Raw genomic sequence first — 13,239 nt, forward strand, 5'->3', positions numbered from 1 at the left:
GACAATGTCAGTTATGCTAGTCTGGCAAGTTCTTCTGCACCTCAAACCTTAGTGTTATTATCATCTGTGAGAGAGGGAAACGGAGCTGCCCCTCCTTTGTGAAGATGGATGAGGCCGTGTCTGCAAACGGATGAGCACAGCGCCGGGTTCATCCATGCCCATTCCCCATTGTTATCGCTGTGGGAAGTTTTCCGAGGGAGCTGCAGCACCGGTGGAGGTGTGTGAAGAACTGACTCATGGAGACTAGGCAGGCTGTGCAGCCAGGAGAGAGATGAGGGGGGTGAATGAAGGAAAGGTTGTTGGATGAAGAGCCGCAATGGGCTCCAAACCTATTTGGGGGATTGTAGATTTCTGGACGAGGAGACAAGATAGAGACAAAGCAAAGAAGGAAGACTCCCTATTATGTAGCTTTGAGGGAGGGAGGAGATAGTGTGGAAAACTATCAGAGACTAACGGTGGAAAGTAGGCGTGGGATGAGAGACGACTGGACAGGGGTGCGTCATCGTGGGGAAGACAGACTGGTAAGTGCCTGAGGTTCAAGGAACGTTCTAGAGAAGCTACGAGTCCTCAGCTCATAGGTGCAGCTGACGATTAAAAGTGGCCCAGTCCCCTCAGACACTGCTGGTGGATCTGCAAAACAGAGCAGCCACCACCGTGGAACATAGTATAGCGCTTCCTGAAAAAGTTGGGCATATGACCCAGCAGTCCCTCCACCCCAGAGCAGTAAGAGACACACGGGAGTACAGATAGGCACTCCGTGTTCATTGCAGCACACAACAGCAGTGAACACACAACCGCCCAAAGATGGAAACAACCGAAATGACCAGCAGGGAATGAATGAATCGATGCATGCTGGTGCCGACGTGGAGTGAGACACTCCACGTACCCTAACCAAGAGGAATGACTCTCTACAACACTTCCCAACACGGGTGGGACCTGGAGGACATGATATAAACCTGATGATCTTGATGTAAACCGCCACCTGATTCACAATCATCATCATAAAAGAATTCTGGTAGTATCTAAAGGGGATACACGAGGGTGTAGGGAATCCAAATCAAGAGCAATAGAAAGAAGGAAAGAAGTGGGGACGAAAGAGGTACATCGGTGGCACCAGAGGAGAATGCCTGCCTGAGGGAGTGGCCGTGGCCAGGCCTGGAGGGTGAGGACAGGCAGGCAGGTGCACCCACTTTAGACTTCCACTTCATTGGAAGCTAAAGGAACGTGCGTACGCTGCCTGGAGGGTGCTGTGTAGGCTGTTTGTGGAGGTGAAGATTGAAGCACAATCATAACTTGCCTGCCTATTTGTTTTGAGCAGAAGGAAGAGTGAGAGACCAAGGCAGTGATGTAAGATGAAGCTCTGGTCCTCAGCAGGTAAGAGGCAACCCAGAGCCTGAGAGAAGGTGAGACAAAGCAAATCGCTGAGCAGGGTAAGGGCGCTGGCCTTAGAACTGAGCCCCGAGAAGACGGCTGGGCTGATAGGTAGGAACCAAACCACGAAGAGGAGCGTCTAGGGAATTGAGGAACACGATTGGCTAGGCCATCGAGCAGGTGCAAATCAAGCAACAAAAGACAATTTGAGCGGTTCCATGACAACAAGGAATAAAATGAACATTCCTTTTCAAAGTCTGATTGAACATCTTTTTAAATTACCGAGCTGAAATCAGCCTGACCCTAGTATAGAGTTCTCCAGAAAAATTGTGCTCCCCAGGGTCCTGCCCCCTCTACCCTCCAAAGCTTCCAGTAGATCCCACCTGGGGGTGCAGGTCAGGTGAAGTCATCCCCAAGGAGATGGGCACTTGGCCAAATACTAGCTCATAATGTTCAAATGGGCATCGGAGCATGTGTGTGGGCACTCTCACCATGGCTCACACAAACCCAGGCTCAGGGGTGCTCAGATGAACTCTGTTCACCAGTCATTAATCCCTTAATCCCCCACTGGGGATCCCTCAATATTATACTCATACCACACTCCAATTTTAACCCAGAACCCAAACTCTAACCATTCATTCACTCATGCATTCAACCATCGCAGAATGCCTCGTATGTGCACTTCCCTGTGTGGTTTACCACAACGTATTGATCCCAATCCCCATTGCTTCTCCAGTAACCTCACTGATTACTATGGGGCTTTGATTTGCCACCTACCATGCAGTTGTGACATTTTTCCTTGACCTCTCGTGTCCTCTCTAAAGTTCTGTGCATCTGCAAACCCTTGGATACCTTTACAATCTATGCCAGTGGTCTCCTCCATCTGGACAATATGCCTTTGCCTTTATCTGCCCCTTGTCCCATTTAACACTCTGATCAGTGTTCCTTTTTAAAAACAATGGTCCCAGCAAAAGTAAAAGTAAAAAAAAAAAAGGCTTAAGGAGAAAGCTGAAAAAAAATGTTTTAAAGATTTAATTAGGGTAGGTAGAGACCACAAGAAGTTGGTCTTTATCTTGTTGGTACTGGGGAACTGAAATAAGTATTTGAATGAGGTGGGGGGGGATAGAATAGCTGCTGTCAGAGACCTGGGCCCCTACAGCACCTTGCACACATATGACAATATATATATATATATATACACACACACACACACACACACACACACACACATAAACAAATACCTCTTCATTTTAGGGGCAAAATTGTAGGCAAGAAAGATTTCTAAATCAGTATAGTTTCAGACTGAGCGTGTTCCTCCCGGATTACAGAGGAGCCCTGGTGTGTCCTGAGCTGCTAAGCATGAGGTCGGTGATGTGAACCCACCGGTTACTCTGGGGAGAAAGATGAGGCTGGCTGCTCTGATGAAGATATGAAGTTGTGGAGACCCCAGGGGCCACCATGAGTCAGAATCAACTTGATGGCAGTGAGTTTGGTTTGGTTTGGGTTTTTTAAGGAGAAAGAGAGAGAGAGAGAGAGAGAGAGAGAATTCTACATCCTTTTGGAAACAAAGATCTCTTAGTCTCCAGCAGACCACAACATGTTACTGTGATGCTCCAAAAATGTTGAGGTCTTCTACCTATAACTGGGGGTTCAAGATCCAATCCTTTATCACACACACAAAGAGACAGGCATGCAAAGGGTCTAGGGGATTTGTTCAAGTCCACCTAAGTAGAGACTTCAAGAGAACTCAGGTCAAATGGATATGGGTTGTAGGTGAGATGAGGCAGTCATCAAGGATCAGGGCTGAAATTATAGATCTGGGAGAGGGAGTGGTTGAAACCAGGAGAATGGATGGAACTTTAAAAGGGATGGAGCAGAGAGGGAGGCAGAGGGCCAGGGACTTGTCAAATGGTGTTGGGTGCCATTGAATTGGTGCTGACTTATCGTGACCAGGTGTGCCATCTAATGAAACATGCCTGCTCTCTGCACTCGCCTTTTAACCATTGCTGTGTTTGACCCCATCACTGCAGCCACCGTGTGTCTCCATCTCATCGCAGGTCATGTTCTTTGTCACTCACTGGCCCTCAATTGTTCCAAGCATTATATTCGTCTTCAGTTACTGGTCCTTTCTAATAACATAGCTAAAGTAAATAAGAAATAGGCTCTCAATCTTCCTTTCTAAGGAGCACGAGGGCTGTGCCCATTATATAATACATTTGTTATGCTCAAATAATTATAACAGATAACTCAATTAATAAATCTAGCAAATACTTGCTGGGTGCTTAGTGTGTGTCAGGTACTGTTTTAAGAGGTTTTGCATGAAATATTTAATCCTTTGAAGAACCTTCTGAGGTAGGAGCCATAATTACCTTTTATTTTAAAGATGAAAAAATAAGTCACAAGGAAAATAATGTGGGAAAGATTACCCCTCTAATAAGAGGCACCAGTAAGATACAAACTCTCACAAGGAAATAATATTATATATACTTCCAGTTTGAGATAGACACAAGCAACCAAGGCAGAGAAGGGCACTCAGAGAAAATAGAAGCTGCAGGAGGAAAGTGTACGGTGTAGGAAAATCTCTGAGCTCCATCTATGTGGGAAGAGCCAGATCTACCTTGCTCACACGTCCCAGCACCTGGCATGCCAGGGGCAGGTACTATTCCCACTATTCAGTGAGGTGCATCGATGAAATTGCTTTCCCAAATTACAAAGGCCTGTGGATTGACGCCTAGCTGGCAGCACCTCTTATCCAAGAATGCCAAGTCAATGACATTCCTGGTGTTTTATTTCTCCATCTCACACAATCATAAAGGACAAATGTGAGAGTTGGCTGAGCTAGAGGCCGTCCAAAAGAAGGCTTCCTTTTGCAATTGCCTTTCTGAGTCCACCTAGGAAAAGGGACGTTGACATGTGATTTCACTGGGTGTCCAGGGATCTGACACCTCTTTTAATCAGTCTTAAAATAGCTTGAAAGTCATCAACATAATCATAGTTTTTAAAAGCAATAAAGGATTCTAAGCTTCCTTGTATTTATCATTGCTTCATAAAATTTTCTGAGCATATTCTCGCTCTTTTGTTTACTTAAAGAACAGGATGTTATAAATCTCTCATTGAAAAAGCAAGTATGATTTTACTTTTTCTTTACTGTAGTACCTGGTGACTGTTTTGTGTTGCTCTACACAACTGAAATGTTAACCAATAAATTCATCTTTATGATCTTACTCTAGGTAAAACTGGCCAAAATAAAAGATTCTTATTTACACAAAATAACTTTGCAATATTATCTGTGATATAACTCAAGATTGAAGAAGAATGAATCTCAATTCTAAATGTAGATGGAAAGATCAAGATGGTTCTTATCAACAGTCATCATTATACCGTTTAGAAAACTAAAGCTCAGTAAGACAAAATGGCTTGCCAAAGTTGCCTATGTTGTACATGACTATGTTAATTACATTTTTGTGTCAACTTGACCAGGCTAGTGTGCCCAGTGATTTTGCCGCAGTTTGAACATGTTATCAGGAGAGCCCAGTCCCTGGAGAAGAACATCATGCTTGGTAAAGTAAAAGGGGAGTGGACAAAAGGAGGGTCCTCAACAAGATGGCTGGACACACCATCAGGACTAACGGACTTAAGCAAAAGGGACCTTGTGAGAATTGTGCGCTGCAGAACTGGGAAGCGCTCCGTTCCACTATGCGCAGGGTTGCTATGAGCCAGAACCAACCAGCACCTAACCCCAGCAGCAGCCCCGTCGCTGCTCCCTACAGTCATCCAGTCAACCTGCAGCGTGCAGATGACGCAATCTTGCTGGGGAAAGTGCAGCAGACTTACAGCACCCATTGATGAAGATCAGAGACCTCCAGTGTGGATGAGACCTCAGCCTACAGGAAACACCAAATCTCACAACCCGACCAATAAACCACATCACGATAAACTGAGAAACTACTGAAGTAGTCTAGAATTTCACATTCATACTCAACACCCATGGAAGCAGAATCAATTATTGCGCTGAGCATATATGCTGCCTAAGTCTCTTTAAAGTGGTAAAAGGCAAAGAAGACTACGGTGCACCTAACTCGAGCCTTGGACTTTTCAGGTGCCTCGTGTGCATGCAAAAGCTGAAGAATTCATAATTAAGACTGAAGAAGAATCGATGCCTTTGAATTATGGTGTTGTTGAGAAATTGAGTATGCCAGGGACTACCAGAAGAATGAGCAATTCTGTCTTGAAAGAAGTGGAGTGAGAATGGTCCTTAGAAGTGAGGATGATGAGACTTCTCAAATACTTTGTTGTTGTTGTTCAATGAGTGGGGACATGTCCCAAAAGAAGTCCACTATGCTTGATCAGTAAGGAAGACCATCAATGAGATGGACCGACACAGTGGGTATAACAACGGGCTCTCACATAGCAGAGATGGTGGGGAGAGTGTAGGACACGGCAATGTTTCATTCTTCTGCACATGGATAAGGTCACCAGGAGTCGGAACTAAGTCAACAGTAGTTGACATACTCAACATAACCAAGCAAACAAATAAAGTGATCAAATATCAGTTGTTAAGCTTTTCAATTTGTGATCATTTGAACAACCTCAAGACTGTTTGGTGTAACTGGGGGAAATGTGCTTCCTTTTCATTGCCAACTCAGGTGTCTTTAATTATTTCTTCCATGCGAGCTTTGGGTTTCTAGAAACATATTCTTCATTTTCATTAGGGAAAACTCAGGGGCTGCTGGGGAGTACATTCTTTAACATTTTCTAAAGAAATAATCTTTTCAGGCTTTTTCCCCCATAAAAACATTGGCATTACCAAGAGAATACTGCAAGGTTTGAAAGTAGGAGAGGTGTGTGGCAGGGATGTATCCTCTCTCTGTACTTGTTCAGTGCCCTTCTTGAGCATGCTCTGTGCATATTTCTTAGCAACTCCAGGGTCCTGGTAGACGTCTGGTTTCCATGCTGAGTAGCATTCTCCTGACACATCAGCAACTTGCTGGGAATTAGTGAAAGTTTGTCACAGACCATAGGTGCATCCGACACCCAAGAGAACGTTCAGTCAAGAACATTCCATCAAGCCGGACTTCCTTCCAGAGAACAACTTACTCACTGGAGAGAAGAGCGGAGCCTTCGTTAAGCCTGATGGCTCTCTAAGTAACACCTCAACATTTTCCCGTGCAGGGTAAGACACGAAAACACATTCATCGTTTATAAATCAGCAAGAATTCACGAGGGAGAGAAGGAGGGAGAGAAAAAAAATGAGGAGCTGATACCAAGGGCTCAAGTAGAAGAAAATGTTTTGAGAATGATGATGGCAACAAATGTACAAATGTGCTTGGCACAATGGATGGATGGATGGATTGTGGTAAGAGTTGTACGAGCCCCCAATAAAATGATTTTAAAAAGAAAATATGGTTAAGGATAAGTCACACAGCCAATGGTGCTCAGATAAAAGTGAAAGATACTGCAGGTGAGGACACCAAGAAACAATATGGAAATATCTTAAGTAATGGTCTTCTAATTTTTTGTCAGGCATCAATATGTTTCATTAGTATTTTAAAACTATTTCTTATAATCTAGTTTTGCGAACCTCTTTTTATTGTTCTTATTTAAGTATTACCTGTATAAAATAATAAACTACCTTTCAGTAAAAAAAAAAATTTTTCCTGCTGCAAATCACACTCAGTCTAGGCTTGAGAAGGAGGCAGGCGGGGCTGACTCAGGGAGCACTCATGCACACCTGAAAGGTTTCATGACTCAGGTTTCCTCTGGGCTTCTTTGAGAGGGTGCACTAGCATCAAGCAGTTGCTGGGAAGCAGACAACAATGAAAGGTGTGGCTAAGGGACAGGCAAATATGCATGCCCTCAAGCCACCATCCACTGGATGGCAGTGAGCTGATGCCCCCAAGGTGGAGTTCCTTCATCTGCCACCAGCAGCTCCAGTCCCTTTCAGCCCCCACACCCCAATCGCTAGCCCTAGACCCTGGGGCAGCCACGGACCTGGAGGATGTGTGGAAGGGGGCTTTTAATGAGTAGGCTGGTTGGTGAACCTTACGCTTTCTCCTGCAGATTACCATCATGGCCAGGATGCTATATGCCCTGGCTGGGGTTTCCTCCCATATAATTCTTGTCATTGTTACCAGCCTCTCTTTCTAGGAGACCGAACCCTATCCTGCGTCCCCTCCAATGGTGCTGATTCAACTGGTCACTTGGAGTCATGAGACACTGGCGGCTATCATTCAGTGCCACTGCCCACCCGGCTATGGGTGCCATACCCGTTCCATTAGACACAGCATCTGCTTGAGCCTCTCATGGTGATGTGCACTCCTCTAGTAGCTGTTATGCCTGGAGCGACTCGGGGGTGCCTCTGAAGGCCACCCCACCTCAGGTCAGTCTCTCTCAGGATGTCTTGACTGCCTCACTTCCCTCCCCCGTTGGCACTCCTCAGTCGGGGTGGCAGGTCCCAGGATTGCAGACTTCACAGAACCGTGAGCTAACACTAGAGGAAGGTTTGGGAGGCATGCCTGAATAAAGGATCTACATGTGACCTCTTCCCTGGGGGATGGAGAACAGAAAAGGGGATGAAGGGAGACACTAGATAGGGCAAGATATGACAAAATAACAATTTATAAATTATCAAGGGCTCATAAGGGAAGGGGGAGCAGAGAGGGAGGGGGAAAAAGAGGACTTGATGCAAAGGGCTTAAGTGTAGAGCAAATGCTTTGAAAATGATTAGGGCAAAGAATGTACAGATGTGTTTTATACAATTGATGTATGTATATGTATGAACTGTGATAAGCATTGTATGAGTCCCTAATAAAATGTTTTTTTTTAAGTGGGTAGACAGCACCACAAGTTAACAGAAACTAAGAAGTGGCTGATGTGGCAGAAACAGATCATTGAATGACATGTAAATCTGGGCTGTTTCCCTACAAGGTGGCTGGATGAGCTGATCACCTAAGCTCTACCTGGTTCCTCACCCCCCACCCTTGAAGCCTGATGGGACCAATTACCCCATATACCCATAATCCACCCTAGCTAGGAAGCTCTGTCCTCAACAGCCACAACGCTAAGGTCTTGAGGTCAACCAGTGCACTCCTAACGCCTCATCAAGTCAGTCACCTGGGCTTACCTGCACTGCCCAGTGTCCCTGTCGCATGTGGGGTCCATGGCACCCTCCTGAGAGCAGTTGCAGTCCTTACAGCCAGCCAGGGAGTGTAAGTTGAAGGAATGCTGGTCACACTCCTTGCACTGGGACCTGACCGTGTGGGGTGGGCAGCGGCATGTTCCCGTGGTCTCCTCACAGAGGCACGAGCCACAGTTGCACCCTGGCAGGGACAAAGGAGTACAAAGAAAAGATCAGATGCCACCTAGCTCCACGGGACAGCACCGATGACCAGGGGCTCGGGGAACTTCCGAGAAGGTGGGGGTAACACCTTGCTTTCCCTTCACTAGGAGCGTTGTTTGCTGTGTCAACCTGGCTCAGCTATGGAGACCTAGTGGCTGGTCAAACACTGCTCTCCGTGTTGCTGTGACATTAGTCACATGTGATTAAAAATGTAAGCTTCTTGATTTCAAGCAAACCATATTATCTTCCATAATGTGGATGGACTCAACCAAGCCGTTGAATTCCTTCAGGGCAAATGCAAGGTTTCCCAAGAGAAGAACTGCCTCCAGATTGCAGGGAGGCACCCGACTGGACTGCAAGCAGACACCCGACTGGAATCTCCAGCCCGCCACTGGGCCTGGTCCAGGACCACCTGTGGCCCCAGCCTGGTGTCAACCTATGGATGTTGGGCTGGCCACTTCCTACTATCACGTAACTTTATTTCTGAACATAAATACATTTCAGTCTAGATAGACGTGTGTGTATGTATGTGTGTGTGTGTGTGTGTGTGTGTGTGTGTGTGTGTGTGTGCCTCAAACTGTTCATGGAAAAACTCCATTATCTTTCAATCCCATCTTCCCTAAGTCTTTCAAAGTCCTCTTGTAGATATTATGTTCATATCTAATGTTGCCGTTGAAAGATGCTCTGGCAGCAGAGTGGGTTATGCGGTGAGCGGCTAATCACGATGAAAGATGAAGCTTTCTGCTTCTGTAAAGGTTTACAGCCTTGGAAACCCCCAGGCGACAGTGCCACTCAGTCTTAGAGGATTTCTGTGAGTCAGCATTGACTTAATGTCAGTGCGTTTGGGTTTTGATCGTTTATACAGATACCAAACTCGCTATCATGGATTCAATACTGACTCAACTTGACCCCCTGTGGGTTTCTGAAACTGTAACTATTTACAGGTATAGAAAGTTCAGTCTTTCTCCTCCTGAGCTGTTGGTGGTTTTGAACTGCTGACAATGCAGATCACAGCCTGATGAGTAACAACTACACCACCAGAGCACTTTATCTATCTATCTATCTATCTATCTATCTATCTATCTATCTATCTATCTATCCATCCAACCATCTGTCATCTGCCTATCTACCTTTCCATCCATCCGTCATCTAGCTAGCTAGCGAGCTATGGTACTGTTTCTCTGGAGAAGCCAAGACAGCATTCTTGACCAGGTTTGTTCTGCAAAACCTATTCCTACAGGCTCCTGGTGGCTGTTGAATGAAGCCCAGCAGACCAATTGGCTCTGAGACAGACACTCCAAGGAACCCACCCAGGTGCTATCTGGTTCCGTTGCAATAGGGACCTTCTGTTCATCAGAAGGCCCTGTAAGAAAGGAATCAAATGGGCTCCCCGTGGGTCCTGATGTGGTTCCTCATGCCCTGAGCCTGTAGACTCAATGTCCAGGCTGGGATCAGGCCAGAGACCAGGGTTCTGTTCTCACCAGCCCTGCTCTCCTTAGCGTTCCCCTCAGTGTGTGTGAGGCTCACCGCAGGCAGCAAGGTCCGGGAGACTATGCATGGTTCTGTCACAGGCCCAGCCCCACAGGACAGTTCCTGCAGGAGGAGGGCTTCTCATCCAGGGACAAGTTTGACGAGCATCCCTGCGCGGAAGTGTTCTAGGTTCACTAGGCCTGTGCCATCCAAAAGTGTGACATTGGAGCCTATTTATACTCACCCACTTTGTCAAGCACAAGAGTCACACGGAGCAGGACACACAAATGTGTCCCTTCTAGAAAGTTTGGTTCCTGAGAGAGGTAGCCAGAGGAGCGATAAGGCGGGAGGGGGGTGCCTCCCCCAGATGCCTGCCCAGCAAAAAGCGGCTGGCCAGGCCACATAAAAGGTTGCAGGAAAGTCAGCCTTGCATGGACACCGATGGGAAACTCCCAACCTGGGTCCCACCCAATACCAGGCACCAGCGACATGACGCCACCCAGGTGCACCTGAACATAGCCCCGGACACTGAGGATGCACAGAGGCAGGCCACCGAGGGGCAGCTGAAGATCAACTTTCATAGGTCAATGTCACAGTTCCACCTGACAATGTATGATAAAGAGTAGTACTAGTGAACAAACCAACATGTAAGGATCCTTTTGTTACGATTTAAAAGGCCTCCTTTGGCCGGCATCCATCAAGATTGGCTAGGTCGGTGGCAGCAGGATGTGCAAGGCGAGGAGTGTATGCCAGTCTGTGCCTGTCTGTGCATCTGGATGATAACCATCGCTGGATGTGTGCATCTCTTGGCCGTACTATAGAAATACATTAAATTCAGGGGAAGCACCTTGGTAATATTTTAATAGTTGAAAATCTGATCATTCTCTTAGAAACTTGATACTTAGTGTCCTCTTGCTTTCTGCTTCATTTTAAATTGGGCATGAAGGGAAGGCAGTATTTTAATTGTAACTCTGCCCACACCCTTATCTAGAGGCCCATTCACCATTTTTGTCTTTTATGAAAAATTTTTTCTCCTCCCCAAGAGATTTTTTGTTGTTTCTTTTTCTGATTGAGTCAGCAGATTATATTCTTGTTTGTGAAAATATGCTTGGCTTTGGGACATTGAATTGAGAAATATTCATGATGTGCGAAAAAAAATGCATGAATTCATACTGTGTGACCTCAACCACCTAAAATTGTATGACCAGTCATTTATAGACATGCATAGGGTGTGGAAAGACATGTCAAACTGTATCAAATCATCAAATGATTCTGTGTTCTTTGCTTTTTGCCCTTTGCTTACCAGTTTTTTTTATCATGCACAAAAAATCTTGAAGTGGAAAAAAAAAGGAATTTAAAAAACTTGCATGGAGTCCCCATTGCCTATGAATAAAGTTAGCTTGCTGACCCCTTAACAAATAATAATAAGAAGAATAAGATCAGCCAGTACCCTCAACTATGCCCCCCTCAAGTCAAGTAGGATGGTGATAGAGGCTGGGCCTGCAGGTTGATCTCTTGGGATTTCGCCCTCCAGGGCTGTCCTGCTCTGCGTCCCCACCCCTCTTGGCTTTGCGCTCCTGTGCCGGTACCCCTTCCACGTGTGTTGTCCGCGCTCCCCTGAAGTGGCCGTCTTCAGTGGAGAACTTTCACGCAGTCCCCACTTTTCAGAGAGAGCGTATACTTTCTGAGACTGTAATACCTGAAACTTCCCTTTCCCTCGAAAAGTTGGTTGGATTTATAAAAGTGCTTCTGCCGCGCGACTTCGTTCGGTGCGCGGACACAAGGACCGAGGTAAATCACCCGAGGAACCTAACACGTGGACGCACAGCATAAATAAGTAGCTGGCCGTTCACTAGAAATCCCGAATCTCACCAGCCCCCCTCTCCCCATGTTGGCTGACCCCGAATCCGCGGGTCTGCAGGATGCCCAGGGGATGCCTTGCCCGGGAAGTTTGGGAAGCTGGAGACGAATAGTTGGTGGGGTGGAGCCACCGGGATGAGGGGTAGCCACTTACGCTTGCAGTGTGGGAATCCGTAGTAGCCCGTCTGGCAGCGGGTGCACTGCCGCCCGATGATGTTGGGGCCGCATGGGCACTGCCCACCCTCTGGGTTGCAGCTCTGGCCCAGAGCTCCAGCAGGGTGGCACCCGCAGGGCAGTGTGCCATTGTGGTACAAGGCCACTAGGGACCTGGCAGAGTTCTTACAGAACGTGGAGGCTGTCTGGGGGCTGCGGAGACACAAGCAACTCATGGTAAGATGTTAAGAGGTGACTCAGAACCCATTCCTGCTGGTCCCCCACCCTCTCCCCACAACACAGCAGTGTCTTTGCAGCCAGTGAAGCCCTGGAGTCTAGGATGAGTGAGAAACCACACCAGCCATGGATGTACAATTGGTGACACCACTATGCATCCGCCCCAGCCCTAACCCTATGCCTAACCCAAACCCCTAACCCCAACTGATGGTCCTTCACCACCACACCACCCCTCCCCCCACTCGTCTACTCCAGGAGGACCCATCCCAGTAGAGCAGGGTAGAAGCTTTGTGGGGCTGGAATGGAAAGGCTAAAATCCCCTTGGGCCATGGACCAGGGAGGTGAATAGCCTCGCTAACATGCAGAGTGCATCAGGAAGCGGATTGTTGCCGATACATTTCGGCTAAAATTTAGCGCCCATCCCTTGATCTCCCTTATGATCCACTTAAACTTAGTCTAATATTTAATATTTTCTGCTTTCTTTTTTATCGAGGTTTTTATACGTTTTACTTTGCTATTCTTGCTAGTTGTGTTTAATGTGTTTCGTATATGCAAACCAGGATGGGTGAATCTGTAGAGACAGTCACTGGATTCATGGTTCCTTGGGGCATGGCAGAGGAATTAGGGGGAAATGGGGAGCCAAGAGCCATGAGTACAAGAAGGAAGCAAATGTCCTGCGACTGATTGTGGTGCGATTGTACAACTCGTCTTGATGTGATGGAGTTAACGAATTGTATGATAGGTGGATTATACGCCAATAAAACGATTGGGGAAAAACCACACCTATGGCACCAATGATGTGGTATGTG

At 46.7% G+C, this 13,239-nt stretch overlaps 1 protein-coding gene across 1 annotated transcript in view; it reads right to left on the reverse strand.

The window, feature by feature from the left end:
* LAMA3 (laminin subunit alpha 3) overlaps nt 1-13,239 on the reverse strand; it is a 149,107-nt gene that overhangs the window by 104,987 nt on the left and 30,881 nt on the right. Inside the window, exons 14-15 of the mRNA XM_075532900.1 lie at nt 12,195-12,406; nt 8,495-8,690 (exon numbers count right to left, since the gene is read on the reverse strand). Of these exons, the coding sequence (XP_075389015.1) occupies nt 8,495-8,690; nt 12,195-12,406 (408 nt within the window). The remainder of the gene's footprint in view (nt 1-8,494; nt 8,691-12,194; nt 12,407-13,239) is intronic.

This window comes from Tenrec ecaudatus, chromosome 15 (assembly GCF_050624435.1).
Source record: "Tenrec ecaudatus isolate mTenEca1 chromosome 15, mTenEca1.hap1, whole genome shotgun sequence".
In the NCBI taxonomy this organism is placed as follows: domain Eukaryota; kingdom Metazoa; phylum Chordata; class Mammalia; order Afrosoricida; family Tenrecidae; genus Tenrec; species Tenrec ecaudatus.